This window comes from Rattus norvegicus, chromosome 10 (genome assembly GCF_036323735.1).
Source record: "Rattus norvegicus strain BN/NHsdMcwi chromosome 10, GRCr8, whole genome shotgun sequence".
Taxonomy (NCBI): Eukaryota; Metazoa; Chordata; class Mammalia; order Rodentia; family Muridae; genus Rattus; species Rattus norvegicus.
This window is the reverse complement of record NC_086028.1, coordinates 99220191-99240153: the sequence shown is the minus strand read 5'-3', so window position 1 is coordinate 99240153 and position 19963 is coordinate 99220191. Positions and strand designations below refer to the sequence as shown.

The 19963-nt window shown below is 47.5% G+C and overlaps 2 protein-coding genes across 21 annotated transcripts in view; one reads left to right on the top strand and one right to left on the bottom strand.

Moving 5' to 3' along the window:
• Positions 1-2315: 2315 nt before the first annotated feature.
• Mtnap1 (mitochondrial nucleoid associated protein 1) lies at positions 2316-12632 on the bottom strand. Of its 9 annotated transcripts, XM_063268770.1 has the most exons (7): positions 12501-12632; positions 11982-12217; positions 7935-9319; positions 4902-5006; positions 4213-4320; positions 3401-3660; positions 2318-2449 (listed from the first exon to the last, which is right to left on the bottom strand). In XM_063268770.1, exons 3-7 carry the CDS (start codon positions 9289-9291, stop codon positions 2336-2338), a joined length of 1944 nt encoding a protein of 647 aa, XP_063124840.1. In that variant the 5' UTR covers positions 9292-9319; positions 11982-12217; positions 12501-12632; the 3' UTR covers positions 2318-2335. The 9 variants fall into 9 exon arrangements, with proteins under 9 accessions (NP_001380837.1, XP_063124840.1, XP_063124839.1 ...); XM_063268769.1 differs by lacking the exon at positions 12501-12632 and having other exon boundaries at positions 3349-3660; positions 11982-12201; XM_063268768.1 differs by lacking the exons at positions 11982-12217; positions 12501-12632 and adding an exon at positions 9920-11397.
• A 50-nt stretch (positions 12633-12682) lies between these two features.
• The window catches only part of Vcf1 (VCP nuclear cofactor family member 1), a 20923-nt gene continuing 13642 nt past the window's right edge, over positions 12683-19963 (top strand). For 4 of the 12 annotated variants that reach the window (NM_001034958.2, XM_006247695.5, XM_039086767.2 and 1 more), the window contains exons 1-2: positions 12683-12903; positions 19485-19584. In NM_001034958.2, coding sequence (NP_001030130.2) covers positions 12683-12903; positions 19485-19584 — 321 coding nt within the window. Of the gene's footprint in view, positions 13165-19484; positions 19585-19715; positions 19874-19963 lie in introns of those variants that run through there. The other 8 variants (XM_006247697.4, XM_039086770.2, XM_063269793.1 and 5 more) reach the window with 7 other exon arrangements.

Below are 19963 nucleotides of genomic sequence, written 5' to 3'. Positions count from 1 at the left end.
GCTCTTGGCCACGTAGGAAAACTGTCTCCCTTCCCCTAGCCTGCTTCCTCATTCTAGAACACAGGCAGCCACACCACAGAGCTGTCCTACAGCTAGAGTGATCTAGTACATGTAATCAGAAATCTGTAGGCCTCCCAGCACCAGCATGCAGCAGATCTTGCTGGAACAAGTGTGGACTGCTGTGGAACCTAATGAGTCCCTGTGGTGGACTGAACGAGCCCGGCCCACATAGGTTCATGTATTTGAATGCCTGGTTGCCCGTTTGTGGAAATGTTTGGGAAGGGTTAGGAGGTGTGGCCTCGGTGGAGGAAGTGTGTCATTAGGATTAAATCCATACCATTCCCGGGTAGCCTCGTGTCTCAAGATGGGAGCCCCTGGCTACTGCTCCAGTGTCATGGCTGCCTGCCTGCTGCCAAAAATCCCTCCATGATGGTCATGGACTCACCTGCTAAGTCCCAATAACCTCTGCAGGGAAGGTCAAGTCTGCCCCAATTTAGAGTTCAGCAAGCTCAGGGAACCTACACTACCTGCCTGGTCATGTGACCAGCCACTTGTTTGAGGGTGGAAGATGGGAATGATTGCTTTAATGAAGAACGGTGATGGGATTTTTCTCATTAGTGGAAGACAGACTGAATATCATGTTAAATAATATTTTGCTTTCTTGAAACAGGGTCTCATGTAGCCCAGGCTGTCCTCATTTTCAGTCTACTGCTGATGGTGACCTTGTCTCTAATTCCCAAGTGACATCCACATATCCAGCTCCCCTCTAGTTATTTTTGCGATGCTAGGGAACCGAACCCAGGGCCTCCTGCAACATGCCGTCTTCCACTGAGCTACATTAACCTTTTAGCAGCCTGTGAGACAAGTTCTTATGTTGCTCAGGCCGGCCTTGAACTTGTGGCCTTCCTGCCTCAGCATCCCAAGTGCTGGGATCCCAGGTGTTTCACCGTGCCTGGATCAAAGGGTCCGTGTTGATTTTGTTGATGTTGGTGATCTTACCCAGGGCCTCATGAATGCTAGGAAATGCTACCTCTGAGTTACGTCCCCAGATTCTGACTTTATTCTATGTGGGGACATGCATACCACATTTTGGTGGAGGTCAGGGAATAGTGTGTGGGAATTGGTTCTGTCCTTCTAGCATGTGTGTCCTGGAGAGTTAAACTCTAAGTTTGTTTATTATTGTATTTTGTGTATGTGTGTTTTTGCCTGCATATATGTATGTGAACCATATGCATGCCTAGTGCCTGCCTTTGGAGGTCAGAAAAGAACGTCAGATCCCCTGGAACTGGAGTTACAGATAGTTGTGAGCTGCCATGTGGGTGCTGGAAATCCAACCCAGTCCACCACAAGAGTAACAAGAGCTCTTAACTGCTGAGCTATGTCTAGACCCCATTTTCAAGTTAGGTTTGTGTTATCGGGGAAATTGAGTGCTGGTATTAGATGTGTATGTCACCACAGCTGGTGAATTCCTGTACTGACACTGACTAATGCCGAACAAACCCTTATTAACACAGGCTCTCGCCTTGGTCCTAAGCCTGATGAGATGACACACTTCAGGATTTAATGGGCCATTAAACTAGTGCCACATCTAACTAGAACGTTAAGGATCACAGGATCCCACTTGCCACAGTAAACCACTGATGTTCCTGAAAGTGTGCTCCTTACGCAGATGCCCAGGCGACTTTTGTATTTCCATATTAAGAGGTGTCAGGGTGCTGGCTGAGGTGGCTTCTCAGGGTACAACATGAGCATTTGAGAAAAAGAGGTGTTCTGTGCTGGATAGTTTTGTCAACTTGACACAAGTTAGAGTCCTCAGAGATGAGGGAATCATAGTTGAGAAAATGCCTCCCTCTGTAAGCTCAGGCTGTGGACACACGCCTGGAGGGCATTTTCTTAGTCAGGGACTGATGGAGGAGGACCCAGCCCACTGTGGGTGGTGTCCCTGATTTTATGAGAAAGCAGGCTACTCAAGTGAAGGAAACCAAGGCAGTAAGCAGCCCCTCCAAGGCCTCTGCGCGTTGCTCCTGCCCTGCCTTCCTTCAGTGAGAGCAGTGTTGTGGGAGGTGACTTCCACCTGGCCTGGAGGCCCACACCTTCAATCCCCCGCATCCTGCAGGTGGAGCTCTGTGGGCCAGCCAGGGCTACATAGTGTGACCCTGCCTTAAAAACAGCCAAGGGAAATGCCTTCCCTCTTCTCTGGCTTTGCAGCCCCTGCTGAGGTTTACAGCTGGCCTCCCTATTTCTTCTCTGAAACGCTAATAAAATTGTCCTCCATCATGGAGAAAAAAAAAAAAAAAAAAAAGGAAAAGAGGAAACCCGCGATTTCAGCATTTTATTATTTGCACTCTCCCTGACCTGGCACAAATTTAAAGTGTCTCTTCTCTGCAGTCTCTGTCACATTCCGTGGCTCCCGGGCACGCTCATCCTTACTTACGCCAGCGCTGCAGCTCTAGGGACAAACAGACAAATATGAGGACCTGGGAGGGCGTGTCTTACTGGCTATGTCTATCTTTTACTTAGATAAATCACTTTTTAATATTTTCATTTCATGAACTTAGAAATCCTCTTGGGCCTGAGAACATTCATCTTTAGAGATTAAAAAACAAAACAACGACCCACAAAGCCAAGTCAGGTGCATGACGTCAGCAGCACTCAGGTCAGATCAACCCAGGCTGGGGTGAGGCCCTGTCTCAGCACAAACACATCTGCATGGCTGCCACCAGCAGCAGGAGCCAAGAGCTCTTCAGAGTGGCTCTGCAGGAGCAAGCGCTGTCCTTAGGCAGACAGGACTCTGCTTTTGTGTTTTTCATCTGTGTGCAGAGCCCGTATCTCACTAACGGTCCAATGCCTGCTGCAATGCCAGTCTGTGGCAGGCTGCTCCACATGCAGGGGTGCGGCAGGTCCACGCCTGTGTCAGCGGCTCACAGCCCTCCCTGACTCTCCAGGCCTAAGCCAGTGCGTTAGAGAGTTTTCTTATGATATGGGCTCCTGCCACCTCTTAAATTATGGAAAAACACTAACCTCTTTTTGGGTAGTCTCCTATGATATTAAATAGGAGTTTTGTCTGCACTGTATGTGTGCATGATAAGTGCAAGCCTGGTGCCTGCAGAAGGCAGAAGAGGGTGTTGGATCCCCTGGCACTGGAGTTAGGGGCATTTGTGAGCTGTCACACGGATGCTGTGAACCGAACCTGGATCCTCTGTGAGAGCGACAAGTGCTCTTAATAACCAAGCCATCTCTCTAGCTCCAGACCTGTTTTTACATCACGTGAACAAAAGTTATCTTGAATTATGAGAAAAGAAATCTGGGCCTTTCCTCCAGGTTAAGATTCTGTGTGAGCTCACCCACCCGTAACTACACAGGCACCATGGTTTGGTTTTGAAGGCAGGGTATCATGTACCCGAGTGGCTCGGAGTTCTCTACCCTTGAATGCTGGGATTCCAGGCATGCGCTGTCGTGTCTGGTTGAGGAAGTCAGACTGGAGAGATGGCTCAGCAGTTGGGAGCACGTGGTGGGTCTTCCAAAGGTCCTGGCTGGGTTCCCAGCATATACAAGGCAGCTCAAAAGTGTAATTCTGTGCCAGGGCATCTGGTGCCCTCTTCTGGCCTCCATGGACACTGGGCACATACTTGGTAGACAGACATACACTCAGGCAAAACACTCATACACATATAAAATAGAAAATAACGAATTAAAAAATGTTAAGTGGCCAGACTCTAGCCAGGTGTGGTGCATATACCTGCCATCCTAGCTTACAGGCTGAGGAAGGAGTGCGAGTGCAGGGCGGCAGGGCAGGGCAGGGCAGGGACACTGAATCCCTGGCCTGGCCTGCACAGGGAGACCCAGTGAGCCAAAGGATGAAGCTACTGTGTCTGAGCACACGGACTGTTCTGTTTCTCCTGCTCTCTCTTATGGCATAAAGCCCTTCTGTTCCACTGTGAAAACGGGCTTCTCAGGCACCAAGGGGAACCCTTCCTCCTAGCAGGGAATGGTTTAAAGTAGGGAAAATAAACAAACCCAAGCTCTACAGTCCACCACTGACATCACTACTGGGCAGCAGGAACAGTCATTAGATGTAAGTCAGATCTTACGTGGATCTTTAATGGAAGCCACAGAGCCCCCAATGACAGCTGATCATTAGGCTTCTAGACACTTCCTTCAGAGCCCAAGGGGAGGCAACTAGCCACTAAAGCGACCGGTTACAAGGCTTACTCAGATGCTTGAAGCTCCAGCTACAGCACAGGACAAAGTAGCCAGCAAACAGCATCGAGAGGCGTCCGACACCACTCCTCTTTATGGTGGTGTTGCACAGCACCCAGCCTGTTCAAACAGAGGCAAGGCACACGGTTAGCGGCTGGGCTGGGGCCCAATATGTGCGCACATTACTCTATTGCCCTGCTAGCTCGGGCAATGAACCTAGATACCTTCATAAGAGTGCTCTATTCAAAGTATAGATACATTTATACATTTCCACAGACAACATGTCGACCCAATAGACAGACAACAGGGCCGAGCTATGCAGGACTTGACTAAATTCAGATCACTTGTTCCCACGCTGGGAGCCAGGTTAAACTCAAGTGATGCAGAGGAATATGCTTGGTTAACCATTGTCTTTGCTGATCACTGTGGGGAGGGAAGGAGAGAGGACGGCAGGGGAGTGAGGGGATGGAAGGAGGGCTGGGGACAGGTGGCAGGGTGGGTTTTAAGTGAAAGCAGCATAATAAATGGAGCTGCTGCCCTGCCAGCTTTGGGTTCTGACAGACGCCTGAACCGAAATGGAACCAGTCAGAATGCAACCGCTTCTCTCTTCCTCTGCCTTGGTTAAGCAGCCTGCAGTTGAGAAACCTCTCCACATGCCTGGAGCCAGCAAGAGAAGCAAGAGGCAGTAACGCCGTTCTCACCTTTGTGCACAGCTCCCAAGAGTCTCATTAGAGGGAGGCTGGAAGTTGTAAGCGCCAGGGGTTCCAAACTCCTGCTATCAGCCGAACTTCTTTCCCACCAAGGAACTACGGTTCCAAACAGAAGTCACTGTGACAGTTGATCTAGAATCATCCCTTCCCCAGCATGCGGTCGACATCCTTAAGACTAGGCCTCAGGAAAAGCTTGTCTTACCGTGGATCAACGAGCTCCTCACTGGGCTGCAGTTAAACTATACAAGGAAGTAAAGTCCGCTTCAGGCCAAAAACTCTTGACAGAGACTTGCACTGTGGTGAATATTCACGCCTGGCTAACCCTCGTTTTAATTGTCTGCTGAGAACTTAGGAAGAAGCACGACTTTTTACTACAGGTTGAATATCTTGAACTACGTGGGCCTAAGAGTTTAGATTCTGGATTGAAAATAAATCTGAACCATCTACATATATAATCTTGGACCTAAAACTCAGAACCAAATACAGAACCTCTCTGTTCTCTGCACCTCCACCCCACTGTTGCCTGAGCCCAGGACATACGCTAAAAACTCATCCACATGTCCTCACTACCGAGTTGCATCCACAGCCCCCCAATCATTTTTCTCAAGTGAATTTGTCAGATGAACCCTGTCAACATACTCTGAAGACTGTTTGAAAGCATGCCTGTTCTGATTGCAGTCTGCCCACCAGTGACTGGGCTTGGGATTTCACTATTCCCAGGGCCGCTGAGACCCATGTCAGCATTCAAGATGCTGCCTTCTGGGGAGTCCTGTGGTTTTGAGTCTAGGGATGATCAACATACATTGGAAATAACTCTTCTTCCCTCTCATACTCATCTTAATTCTATCTGTATGCACTACATATGTACTGAGACCCACGGGCAGGTCTCCTTCGAACCTTCCTATGTGTTCTGACACAAGAATAACAAATGGGGTCAGAAAACAAGGTGCGTGTTTCTTTTCCACGGATTTCTCCACATTCATGCCAGACAGCTCATCTTGACTGCCCATGGTTTTCTGCTCTTTTTGGTTTGTCAGACATAGGATAAATTAAGATAGATGGGTTACAAGTGTGGTAAAAGCTGCCGTGGATATAAAAATGCTCAAATGACCATATTATATATATGCAACAATGGAAACCAGCATGTCGGGGTGTGGCAGAGGGCTCGGTTGTTAAGAGCACTCGCTACTCTTGCACAGGGCTCAGGTTTGGTTCCCGAAACTCTAGTGGTGGTTTACAGCTATTTTAAAACCATGGTTCCTGGGGATTGGACACCTCTTTCTGGTTTCCATGGGCAACTGCATTCATTGGTGCACACGGCACACAAACTCCCATTTACAGACATTTACAGTAAACAAATGAGAACAAAAACACTTCCTAGCCTGGGGTGGTAGTGCAGGGCTTTAATCCTAGCACTTGGGAGGCAGAGGCAGGTGGATCTCTGTGAGCTCAAGGCCAGCCTGGTCTTCAAAGCAAGTCCAGGACAGCCAGGGCTGGTTGCATTGAGAAACCCAGTCTTGAAAAACACGATAAAACAAAAACCTTAAAAACTAAACTAGCCAACCAAAAAAACCCCAAACCCCATTGGCTTCTAATGAATTTGCACAGTACACACTCATGCAAGGTCAAAGTCTCTTAAAAACAAACAGCGGAGAGACAGCTGCAGTGGTGAAGACTGTACACTGACTGCTCTTCCAGAGGACCTGGGTTCAGTCCCCAGAACCCACATCCAGCAGCTTCCAACCACCTCAACTCCAGCACCAAGGACCTGCTGCCCTCTCCTGGCCTCCACAGGCACTGCACATTCTACATCTGCCCCAATACTTATATCCCAATGCACACACTTGAAGATGTTTAATACTTATACCCCAGTACACACACTTGAAGATGTTTAATACTTATACCCCAGTACACATACTTAAAGATGTTTAATACTTACACCCCAGTACACATACTTAAAGATGTTTAATACTTATACCCCAATACACACACTTGAAGATGTTTAATACTTATACCCCAGTACACACACTTGAAGATGTTTAATACTTATACCCCAGTACACACACTTAAAGATGTCTAATACTTATACCCCAGTACACATACTTAAAGATGTTTAATACTTATACCCCAATACACACACTTGAAGATGTCTAATACTTATACCCCAGTACACATACTTAAAGATGTTTAATACTTATACCCCAATACACACACTTGAAGATGTCTAATACTTATACCCCAGTACACATACTTAAAGATGTTTAATACTTATACCCCAGTACACATACTTGAAGATGTTTAATACTTATACCCCAATGCACATACTTGAAGATGTTTAAAAAAAAAAAGACAAAACCATAAAATCTGGAGATGGAGCTCGCCACAAAACACAAAGTGTAACCCCAAGACCCCCACCACCTTTGGTCCAGGGTCTTGGAGGTGCTAGGAACCCTGTGCACCCTGACTTTGTTTCTCTCTAGTTGGCCAAGCTGGGTTCGCTTCCAGGTCAAAATTCAGGGGAACTTACACAAAGGTAATCTGAGCTGAGGACACATATTTTTGGCACCCACAGGCTTTCTTCCCTACCTGTCACTCAGAAACACTGGACTCATCCCTTAGAGCCTTACCCGTTGGACTTCCTTCCTTCTCCAAGACTGTGTACCACTGGCTACCCTGAGACTCATCTGTAGACCAGGCTGGCCCTGAACTAAGATCCACCTGCCGAGGTGTGCACTAACATGCTGGGCTCCCCACTGAATTCCTCTTATGCCTCCTCCCAGCACAGAAAGTCAACTGCTACCCACATTGGGTCTAACCTTCAACTCTCCATGAAGGAGAAGGGAGAAGGAACACTGAAATTGACTCTGGACCAAGAATTCTCTTCCATCAACCAAGTGAAATGTGGGGTAGACTGTGTGGACTAGAATTAGTTAACTGAACCAAAGTGACTGATTCTGATCCTTATTTCAAAGGCACAGAGCATTGTGGAGGGGCAGGGTGGCACCCGCAAATGTGCTCACTTACCTTTTGAGACGCTCCTGCCCTGGAAAGTGGCAAGAGGAGGCATCTGAGCTGCCCAGTTCCAAGGCTGAGGCCTCCTTGGCAACACCCCCAGTCCAACGTAACCAGGATAGAGTTCTGGAAACCACTCCAGTCCCACAGACCTGGGAGGAGCCTCTGAGGTAGTGGGGAAGTTCTCGGGAATATGACACTGAGCGGAGTGTGACGCTAAGTGGTGCCTGAGTGTCATGGCAGGCACTTGACTTTGTCCACAGAACTGGCCTTTCTCTTCTGGAGTAGAAGTCACAGCTAGAGAGGGGAGGCTCTGACTCTCTGACCCTGGCACTGAGAGAGGCTGACTCAGAGCTCCCTGTGGTGGCATGAACACATTCCTAAATTCAAGGGTGGCCTTTGGCTTTGCCTTTGTGGCTGCAATGGGGTCCTTACCACGGTGGCCCAAGCCAGTGGCTTCCTGTCCATCTGTGACGGACATCCTGTTCTCAGTATTTCCCTTACTCTGGCTCAACTCCATCCCAAGGCCAAGTTCTTGATGCTCTCTGACCTGTGCTTTACCCAGCAGGCCATTGTGAAGGCCCAAGAGGAGTGATTCTGACCTTTGGGTCTCGGGGTCACCAGAGTGGGGAGAGACTCCTGAGAGGTGGCCTCCATCTTGGGAGTCTTTCTCCCTGCTTGACACTGAGGGTGCTACTCTCTGAACCCCATGGCTGCCATTCTTTGGAGAACGACAATCACCAGTAGGCACATCTAATAATTTTACCAGAAGCTTCTGCCTTTGGGGATCCGCTGTGTCCAATCTGAGCCTGGCAGAAGTGGCTGGTTTAGCATGAGGCTGAGCTGACACATGCTCTCTGTCTTGCTTAGTAGAAAAAGGTTCCCTTGAGCTGACCAGTGAAGATGCTTCTGTCTCTGAGGGGCAGCGTGGACTTCCCTTGGACTCAGACACATCTCTGGTGGATTCTATCTTGGGAGGAGACTGAGGGGCTGTGACTCTCTGCAGAGTCACCTCTGGCTTGGTGCGCCTGAGTACTCGGAAGGAGAGCAGCTTTTTCTCTTTGGTTTCTCCTGCTTTTGTTGTATGGGTGCCTTCCGAGGCACCCTCTGGAAGCGGAGAGGCTGCAGTTGTCCACTCTGCTTGGCTGGTTTCCACTTTCACAGTTCTTTTCGGACCCTCTCTCTCTAGCTCCTTCTCTTCAGCTCTGGTTAAGTCTCTGGTGGGCCTCTTCTCTTTTTTAGTAAGTGTCGCTGTCTTGGACTGAGAAACTTTTTGATCAGCGGGTATGGATGATCCTGTCATTTTACAGTGCGGCAAGTGGGATTTTAATCGCTTAAATGGCTTCTTACAATAAGGGCACACCTCCATCCTGGGCTTGGAATCACTCAGGCTCTTCCTGGAAGGTAAAGGTAGAAGACCATGAGGAATATAGAGTAACCATCAAAGCTGATGTATGGATTTTTAACTTACGGTTTGCTCTTCTTAAGAAAGGCTTTTGTGGGGTTGGGGATTTAGCTCAGTGGTAGAGCGCTTGCCTAGGAAGCGCAAGGCCCTGGGTTCGGTCCCCAGCTCCGAAAAAAAAAAACCAAAAAACCTTAAACATTATGGAAAAAAGGAAAAGAAAAAAAGACCTCCTTAGGGCCTTTAAAAGCACTTACCACCCATTGTTATTGCCTAGGGTTCTCTCCCCAGTACCCACATCAGTCAGCTCATAACAAAATGAAAAAAAGAGGAAGGCCGTGACTGCTCCTATGTGTGGTGGCAGGGAAAGTCTATGTAGATAAAAGGGAGAGCATAACCAGAGGCAAAGGCATCTGGGAGAGTCCAGAGTGGACATGGGCCTGCAGCTGGGCCATGCGAGACAAGTAGGGGAGGGGAGAGCGGAGAGCCACAAGAGTAAAAGGTAAACACGGCCTGTCGACCAAAATGACTGGATTATATGTGGAAGGGGAGCTGGGAGAAGTACAGGCTAGTGGGCAGGGTATGCCAGCCATACCTTGTAACTGGTAGGAAATGAGGGATGCTGGGAGAACCCAGAGGCCAGGTCCACTATGACACATTAAATAGGCACCATTTGTCCTGGGTTTGTGACCTAACAATAACCACCTGTAACTCTCCTTTTGGGGGAATCTGGTGTCCTCTGATCTGCTGGGGCACTGTGTGCACATATAACACACACATGCAGGCACATAGACATACACTTAGTAAAAAAGTGAGAGGGGCCTCCAGGTGGGTGTTCCTCCCTCGGAGCCCCTCCCACTCCCAGGAATTTGTTCAACAAATCACATCCACTCTTCTTAACTCTGTCCTTTAAGGATGAAATGAGGAGTCGTGCAAAAACTGGTTAGAACAGTTTCTAAAGTTTCACAAGCCAAGATTCACTGGGGTGTAAGGACTCAGAACTCTTATCGGCTGGTGGTGTGGCTCAGTAGGTTGGTGCTTGCCTGGCATAAAACCTGATACTGTGGTAGACATCCACGACTCCAGCACCTGGGACTAGAGACAGGATGGCCAGGTCAATAGACCAGCCTGAGATTCATGAGACCCTGTCTCCAAAGTAAAGGGAGGAGGATTTCCCACAATCCAGGAGAAATGAATCTGAATCCCTGCTTATATTAATATAGCGACAGGCACATATAAAAAATAAAAATGAGCAGATATGGTTCCCAATTTCCAACTTATAAATCGTAATATAATTGGTTATTGTATACATATAAAATCGTACATTATCAATTAGTTTGAAATCTTTGGAAATTTACATCACAGACCATCTATCTCTTGTTATTCTCTGGAGTTGGGAAAGGAGAACGTTGAATTGCAAAGCTCGGCTATGAGCTATGACTGCTTCTTTAAAAAAAACTCCAAAGGCCAGGAAACATATGTATCCTGGGCACGGCTATAGTCTCAAAACACACAAAGCATATTGTGTACCCCAGTGTTCTGAGGAAGCTGTGGTAGTTAATGTCAGCCTCGGTTACACAGGGAGATTGCCTCTCAAACAATCAACACACACAGAGACACACCTTGAACACTGAAGCTGGTGTATGACATTTGTTGAATGACGAAACACGTATACTATAACTACTTAATACCGTGACTGAAAATATCTCCTGGCCAGTAAAATAGATTAAAAAACAAAAAGTCTGAAACCACTTAGCAAAATAACTACCAGTGTATTAAAGCAACCAGCACTTTACCGTCCGGGAAATGCAAACCCAAACTGTTTTCTACCAAGTGCACAATGAGTCTTCTTACTGTAGTGAGAACACATTGACACACTGAAGGGAATTGAATGGCTGTTGCAAAATGCACACGACAAAGGCAATACATAGGTTTTCTAGTTTTAAGAGAGCACTTTTCGGGGTAGGGGTTGGGGATTTAGCTCAGTGGTAGAGCGCTTGCCTAGCAAGTGCAAGGCCCTGGGTTTGGTCCCCAGCTCCGAAAAAAAGAAAAGAAAAAAAAAAAAAAGAAAAAAAGAAAAGAAAAGAGTGCACTTTTCTAGCTTTTTTTTTTTTTCTTTAAGTAATGAGGTCTCACTTGGTAGCCTTGTTCGACCTGGAACTCTCACTAGGTAGACCAGGATGGCCTTGCACGCACATAGACCTGCTTGCCTCTGCCTCCCGAGTAGTGGAAATAAAAGGTGTGCATTACTATGCCAGGCCCTACACCCTACACCTTAACAAGGGTTTAGGTTTCCTGCCTGACCTCTGGTCAACTCTTCTAAAGATCCCCATGCTTGTGGATCACTGTTCGCGTGTTTGGCAAAAAACTTTGAACATCACTTTGTGTAAGAAGATCAGAACTAAGCGGCGAGCTGAAATAAGATGTGATTAAAACAAGTAATTGGATTATGCTCCTGGCAGATAACGGGGAATGCTTCAGAAAACCAAAGTTAAGCCTTCCCCAAGTCTCTTGGGCCCAGAGTACACCTATTCCGGTGGTGGTGGTGGTGAAATTAAATCTTTAAAATCTGATTCAAGGTCTCATGTAGCTCAGGCTGGCTTCGAACTTGTAAAACACTCAAGGATGACTTTCACCTCCTGGTCTTCCAGCCTCACCTCCCAAGAATTGGAATGACAGGTGCGCGCCACTCAAGGCGGACAGGGACCTTACGGTTTGCTCTGATCACGCTCACCTCGCCGTGAGCCAGTCCGGTTCTCACAGCCGCGTTCACACGCCTGCCCGTCTCCCTACACCTTTCTGTCCGGCCTCTTCCAACAGGTGGGCGTGGCCGTTCCCGGTGGGGCTGGCAGTCCGTTATCCCGTTCGCCTGGTTCCGCACTCCTCTCTTGACCTGCAACAAAGGTCGCGGAAAATAGCTCAACCCTTAGATACTCCACTGAATCGGCTCCGCACCGTTCGGAGACGCGAAGTTCCAAGCGGCGCTCTCTTAGAACCCATAGCCCACCAACACCTTCCCAACAATCGCACCCTGAACTCGTGGCCGTCCGCGTCAGTGCCTGATGGGTCTCGACCTGTTCTTTATAAAATTTTCACCTCAGAGTGTCTTAACGCAGATACAAGTATCAACAACTGTCAAATAATTTAATTTATCTAAAATTCGGCCTTACTCTTACCGCGCGTCCCGCTTTGTTTTTGAACAGGCGGATGCCTCGGACACCTAAACGGGGTCCTGGAAGTTCCCGGCCGAGCCTCCCTTTAGGACCCGCCTCTTCCTGCGGACTGGGGTTCTGGGTGAGCGCGGCCGGCGTCCCGCCTCTGCGCAGCCGCAAGAAGACGGTACCACGGCGCCTGCGACATGGGGAGGCGCGGAGGAGACACCGGAAGTAGCTGTGGTACGGGTGGGACTGAGGGGTACTCACCGCCGGCAGCCTCCACCCGCGCGGCAGTCAGAGCTCAGGCCCGTGGGGGTGGGCGTGGCGGTCGCCGGAACACAACTCCGACTGTTCGCTGTCGGCGCGGGGCGGCGCCGCGTCGCTCGCCTTCACCAGCTGCCATGAGCGAGCGCCTCCGCCCCAGGTGAGAGAAGGGACCCACTTTCTCTACGGCCCCTCGGCCGAGGATGTGCGCCATGGAGCCGAGGGGCGCACGAAGCCGGGGTGGTGTGAGGCTCTTGTCTGCGCTGCTCTGCGGTCGGAGGAGGCCGGGAGAAGGTTGCGCGGCCTCTGACAACTGGACCCTGTGGGTAGCCAGAGAGGTGACTCTCTGGAATCCAGGGCTACCCCTTCTCCGTCTTTTTCTTGTTTTCTTCGTCTTCTGCCCTTTCCACTTTGGAATGAGGTTTGTTCGGTCCTACGAGACAGACGGTGGTCCTTCCTAAATTTAGGCGGGTGGTAGTGGTGGGGGGATGGGAGGAATAGCCGATCTTGAAGAGACAGCCCCTCGAGGCGCCTCTGAGAGGGGACGGGACGCTTCGGGGGCGGGGAGCTGCTGGCGCCCCAAGGTCAGCAGAAAGGCGGAGGTTGGGCTTAACCCTGCAGCTGGGAGGGCTTAGGGCAGACCGCGATGCTGCGACCTCATCTGTTGTAAACTCCGAGGGGCTGATGGACCCGGGTGGGTAGTGACCCACTCTCGGTTGTAGCATTGGCAGGCAGGATTCTAAACAGTTTGGATGAGGAGCCGTTTGGCTGTGATCTGGGAGGTGGCTAACATTGCGAGTTATTCTAGTTACCCTTTCCATCCAGCCTGGCGGAGGCCCTAGGCGGCCCCTCGGGGCTTTAGGCCCGGTCCAGATGGAGTTTCTTTTCCCCTTATTTTTGCCTTCCAGAAGGTGGGAAGAAGTAAACTGGGACGTGTCTTACCTCAGAATAAAGAAGGCCTGTTTTATTTCTTACTAGAAAGTCTCCTAATATGGAGTTTGACGACCTATATGCATCACTAAGTTGTACTTTTATTTTTCTGGTGGAGAACAGAGGACAGATTTAGAGACTCGTTTATTCATCTAAGCCCATCCAGGTTCACGGCTTTCACGTCTTTTATTCCGTAGTAGTCTCAGGCTTAAATAAGGTGGATCATAGGCTTGCTTTTTTTTATTTTCTCATAAACGATTTTATTTTATTTTATGTATATGAGTGGTTTGCCTGTGTATATGTTTGAACACAATGACATGCGTGTCTGGTGTCCATGGAGGCCAGAGGAGGGCTAAAAACAAAACCCCAGTCCCCCTTAGGACCAACAAGGGTTCTCAATGACTGGGCCATCTCCCCAGCCCTGGATCTTATTCCTTGCATTCTTTGGTTGTGAATGCAATCATTGTTTTGCTAGACTTCTCCTTGAAACAGTTATTTTCTGGGATTGGGGTTCCCCAACATTGAGATATTTGATCCAGTGGTAAAAATTTTGAGCTCCCTAGACTGAACTGAGTTACTGATTTTGGTTCTGTGTAATTGTGTCAAAGAAAGACGATCAAACTAAATTGGAAGTTAGAAGGTGCTTGCCAAAATTATAATCTGGCCTGTGGTGTTAATGTAGTACCGAAAGGTTTAATCTCAATGATTGTACAGATAGAATGAAGCCATAATCTTGCCAACTACTAAAAACTATTGAAAGGTTTAAATTAGGTCAAGTTGGAATTATGGCCCAGTTACAGTCATAGCATTAGAGTTAGGGTTGTGACCTTTAGATGCAGTAAGCCTGAACTGACTGCCATCTTTTAGATTTTCTTGTGATGTCTTCCTCATGTGACAGCCCTCAGCATTTTCTGTCACTAACAGATTTTTTTTTTTTACCTAATGCTGCAGACTAGCAGTGTGAGTTTGTACTGATTGTAGATTCTTTTTATCTAATATACTCATAGGAATCTTAGTGTGTGTATATTGTCTGGTGACTTCTTTAAAAGAAGCCAGTGTTGAGGACAGACCCTTCTTGCCTATTTTGTTTGTTTTTTGTTGTTTTGGGGGTTTTTTTCTTCACACATGAGCTATCTTGGTCTCCTCTGGTGTCAGATTTTCACAGTAGCCTGAGAACACTGTAGAAGGGTGGGTGTATGGTAAAGAAGTCTGCCGTAACACAGATCCCTGTGTCTACATATGAATTGGGAGAGAGACACCTAGAGTAAGAAGCGTTTGAGATGGAGTGTGGTTGTACCGTCTTTAATCCCAGCCCTCAAGAGGCAGAGGATCTCTGAGTTGGCGGCCAACTTGTTCTGTAGAGCCAGTTCCAGGCCAGCCAGGCTACATAGTGAGACCTTGTTTTAAAATAAAATGAATTGAAAACCAGCTGCTGTACTTTATGATTAAATCTGTCTAAGGTTCTTGAAGAGGACCAAGAAGACAGGACAGAAGTGAAGTATGAAAAGTGATGGCGTCAACCATCCTGGGGTAATAGATGCCCAGCAATTGCTTTTCCCTAAGTGGAAAGGAGGTACCTGGAAAGATCACTGTAAACTAGTGATCATGTCAATTATCAATAAAGGTATCAAAAGCTGAGTGTTGCCAGGAAGGCATCTAATAATAAAAACCAAGGGCAACAAAAATGGTGACTAGGTAGAGCTCATTCTTAACTCATTACCATCCAAAGGAGAGGACAGCTCCCAGGCCAGAGAAATGGTCCTTGTACAGTGGAACAGCCCCTTTGCTAATCTTGTTACTGGGAGGAAACATGCCCTGTTACAGCTGAGGAGATGGCAAGTTTTGGTCAGCCCCATGAAGTTTGGTTGGAGTGACTCAGCAGCCCCAAGCACACCCAGCTGCTGCCATACTGATAAGTTAAAAGGTGAAGTGCCAGTGTGCTGCCACCGTGAGCTCCTCTCCCAGCAGACATTGCCTGATCGATGTACAACATCCTCATGTAAAACGCCTGTGTGGGGATGAAGGAGAAGCTTCTTAGTTCAGATTTATATACTAAGTCATTGATTTGTTTGTTTGTTTAGTTATTTAGTTTTTGAGACAGGGTCTCACTATGTAGTCCTGGCTGTCTTGGAGCTCTCTGTTACAGACTAGGCTGAACTTAAACTCACAGAAGTGCTTGTTTCTGTCTCCTGAATGCTGGGATCAAAGGTGTGCCCTGGTTTAGATTTATAATAGGGTACTACTCACTTAATGGTTATTAAAACTTGATGTGTTTAGAAGTATAGCTCAGTAGAGCCCTTAGGACCTACCAAATACAAGGCCCTGGATTCAACCCAGGCACCACAAAGAAAATACCCCCCCCCCCCAACAAAACTGCCAAAATAAAAAAAATAAAAACCTGGTATTTGTTGTCGTTTTAATTTTCAAGTAGCTGAAGAGTATTGTGCTGGTCTGGGAGAAAGGTAAGACGCAGGAAGAGATTCTCATTTTATTGCCGTGTGAGGTAAACTGTGTAGTCTCCAGCTAGTCAGAGCCTAGGCCTGTCTATAACTCTATTTCCAGGGGATCTGACACTTATATAGACAGACATGAGGAAAAACACCAATAAAAATAAATAAATAAACCATTTAAAAAGAGGAGGGGATCTGCTTTCCTCGACTCATAGGTTTTTCTGTACCTGACTTAAACACACACACAGATTCACACACACACTCACTCACACTTTCTCTCTCTCTCTCTCTCTCTCTCTCTCTCTCTCTCTCTCTCTCTTCCCCTGGATTCTTGTTTCTTTTGTTGTTGTTTTTTGTTTTGTTTTGTTTTTAGTTTTTGTGACAGTCTCTGTGTGTGGTCTCAGCTGTCCTGGAACTCGCTATGTAGACAAGACAGACCTCAAACTCAGAGATCCTCCTGTGTCTGCCTCCTAAGTATACATATAGGTTGAAGGGGACTGTCCCATCAGGCCCAGTACTGCGTTTTATCACTTTCTTGGAAGCATTTTCTCTGTAATTGATAAGCCCTTTGGATGAATGGATCTTGGCAGTGCTGCCCCATAGAACTGTTTCTACTCTGCAAAGAATTTTTTGCTAAAACAGAATTTTAGTAATTCAAAAAGTTTTCCTCAGTTATCACGAGTTCAATTACTTAAAATAGCTGATGGCTACAGAAATGGCCCAGCAGTTAAGAGAGCTTAACTGCTCTTGCAGAGGACCTAGGTTCAGTTCCCAGCACCACTGTGGTGACTATCTGTAACTCCAGCTCCAGGGGAACCATTGCCATCTGACAGCATAGACATGTAGGCAAAGCGCTCATAAACATAAAATGGGTTAACCAGACAGAGCTGATCCTGTAATCTATCCCACAGTAAAGAACTGTGGACCTACAGAATCCTCCACGTTTTGTTCTTTGCTGAACTTTTTTTTCCTAGGGTCTAAAAGCAGTCATTTGTTTTGTTTTGGTATTTTGTTAATTTTATGTTTTTTGTTATTTAAAGTAAAATAATTTAGGACTGGCATTGTTCACTAGACAGGTATTTTTCTCAGTAAATAATGTCTGAAATACCTTTTCCTGCTACACCTTTAATTCTAGCACTTGGGAAGCAGAAGCAGGAGGATCTCTGAGACTGACCTGGTCTACAGAGTTGAGTTCTAGGACAGCCAGGGCTACATGGATCCTAGCTCCCCCTCCCCCAATCCTTTTACAGTTTATATTTTGCAGCATTTTTTAAATAATAAATTTACAATAGTTAAATAGGAGTTTCTTTCTGTGGTCTCTGATCAGTTTCACTGTTGATTTTTAAAATATATTTAATTGTTGTGTGTGTGGTGGTCAGAGAGCAACTTGTGAGAGTCCGTTTTCTTCTCCCACCACGTGGGGCCTGAGTTGGAATCCAGGTTGTCAGGCTTGGCGTGAGCACCTTTACCTGCTGAGCCCTCTCACCAAGCCCTGGTGAGTTTTAGTAGCTGGAACACCAGTAGTTGGTTGCCTTCTGGGCAGCCTCTACAGCAGCACTGCTGCAGTTTCATCAGCCGTAGGCAGAGAACTAGAGACTCAGGCATAGGAAGTGGTTCTGGGTGTCAAGTCTCCAGCACACCCATGAGTTTAGTGCTATGCATAGGCTGCATTGCTTGAATAAAAGAGAACAGCCATTCACCCAATGTTTGCCTTTGCTGTCAGAGGGATAGGTGCGCATGGAAATAGTTAGAGGACCCTGTACTTGAGCAGCAGGCCTTTGTGTGGTAACTGTGGTTATGCGTGAGCAGTTACGCACTCAGTGTACATTGGGGATTGTGGATTCCCACAGTATATTTCTACAGGGCCTGGTGAAGATTGGAGTGACTACAGCAGCAGTAGCTGCAGGACTGCAGCCGGCCTCTTGTGAATATGCTTAGCACATTGGTTTGGCAGGACAGCCTATGAAGAAGCTGGTCTCAGTACTGAAGGTGGTGTAGAAGCAGCTAGGAACTAGCCTTGGGCACATCATGTGATGGGTGAGGCCTCGAACTCTGAGTGGTCCAGTGAGTACTTGGTCTTAGTTGAGCAATTTGGCCTAGAGGTAGTGGGCAGCATGGCTGAGTCTGAGCTAGCTGTGTGAAGTAACCTGAAGGAGGTGCTGGCTGTCAGTTGGCCACAGGGTCGGCACAGCTTGTCCGTTTGCCATTCTCTGCATATACTGGTTGTGGTGAGGCTGGCACTCTGCTGAGCCAGAGCTGTCTGTGGTCACCTGAGTTGAGCTGCAGTGAAGAGGCTGCTGTCCAGCATAGTGATAGGAGGTCTCAGGCTGCCTCTGAAGCTCAGTGTTGCCTTGGGTGGCTTCAGATGTGTGGATTCACTTGCCTCCGCTTCTTGCTTGCCACTATGCCCAGCAGTAACTGGATTTTTTTTTTTTTTAATTTATTTAGCTTTTTTGAGACAGCCTTACCCTTGCTGGCCTGAAACTAACTATACAGAACAGACCTTGAATTTGCAGTGATCCCCTTGCCTCTGCTTCCTGAGTTCTGGGATTAGAAATGCAAGCTATTGTGCACGGCAGAATGAGGATTTTAAATTTTACCTTTCTTAAATTTAAGTGGCTACATTAGTGGTGGCTGCCATATTGAGCAGGGTATTCCAGGCAGTTCATTTTAGAGCTAACTACTACTCCTCTCATTCGTTCCTGTTTTCTAGTTTGAGATTAAGAATCCTTCTGATTGCACCTAGTTCTTGTAGACAAGCTAAGTACACACTGTCACACGGAGAGCACTTGCTGGAGGAAGGTGTGATTTATCTCCCCTGTAACCTGGCAGTTTTAACCAGCGTGTGTTGCTGCTCAGTGACAGCTCAGGGCAGTGATGCTCCAGCGCTGTGAGGTAGTCTGAGCTTTTCCAGCCATGGTTCAGAAAAGTGATAGCTACCCCTACTTCCCATCCCGCCGCCATAGGAACCTCTCACCAACCTGTGTGCTCCCTTGCTGTGCCATCCTGCGTGTATTTTGGGGCACTGCTCTGTGGAACTCGGAGTTGAGTGGGGATTTGGAATTTTAATTTTTGGGGATATGGCAAGTGGAAACTGGGTTGGGAAGCTTCATAGTTATCCTCCTGCTGTTACTCTGACCCTAGCAGGCTTTGGAAACAGCAGCCTTTCCCTGTTAGGCTTGGCCTGGCTGTCTGTCTCTGTTTGGTGCCAGTGTTGGTATACTTAATATTTTTCCTATTGGTGTGTTATGGATTAATCTTTTAGGAAAGAGGGTAAATTTTTCTATGTTGTCATGGTTTATATTGAAATGTCTGCAAGCTCCATAGCTGGTTATTTTTTCTCTTTGTTTTTAAATTTCAGAAAAAGGAGAAGAAATGGCAGTGATGATGACAACCACCCTCCTCCACAGACCAAAAGGAGCAGTAGGAACCCCATCTTCCAGGACTCCTGGGACACAGAGGTAGGCAGGCAGAGTGGCCACGGGCACCGCCGCATGCGCAGTTGGAGCTTACGTGTTCAAAGAATACCTCTCCTTCCTTGACTGTGGTGGCCTCCACTTCACTTGTTACTTACTAGTCTCCTTATTTCTAGGCAGGCTTTTGATGTGCAGTACTCCCTGGCCTGGAACTCAGTCTGTAAACCTGGTTGGCCTCAAGTGTGTGGCGTTTCTCCTTATTGCTGGGCTGTGGCTAAGTGCTGGCACAGCAGGCCTTTAATTCCCTTCTTGAATCAAAGCTTCTTTGAGGAAGGTGGGCGCTCTCTCTCTCTCGCTCTCTCTCTCTCTCTCTCTCTCTCTCTCTCTCTCAAAATCTTACAATGGTTTCATGGACTTTGAGTCC

Excerpts from the sequence above, each read along its gene's own strand:
- Mtnap1 (XM_063268770.1), bottom strand. The coding sequence starts at position 9,291 with ATGGAGGTGTGCCCTTATTGTAAGAAGCCATTTAAGCGATTAAAATCC. Across the intron at positions 5,007-7,934 it reads GGGCAGGAGCGTCTCAAAAG|TTCCTTGGTGGGAAAGAAGT; the intron begins GTAAGTGAGCAC and ends TTGGAACCGTAG. Across the intron at positions 3,661-4,212 it reads CTGGAGCTTCAAGCATCTGA|TGTTTTGCCTGAGTGTATGT; the intron begins GTAAGCCTTGTA and ends TATGTGTATGAG.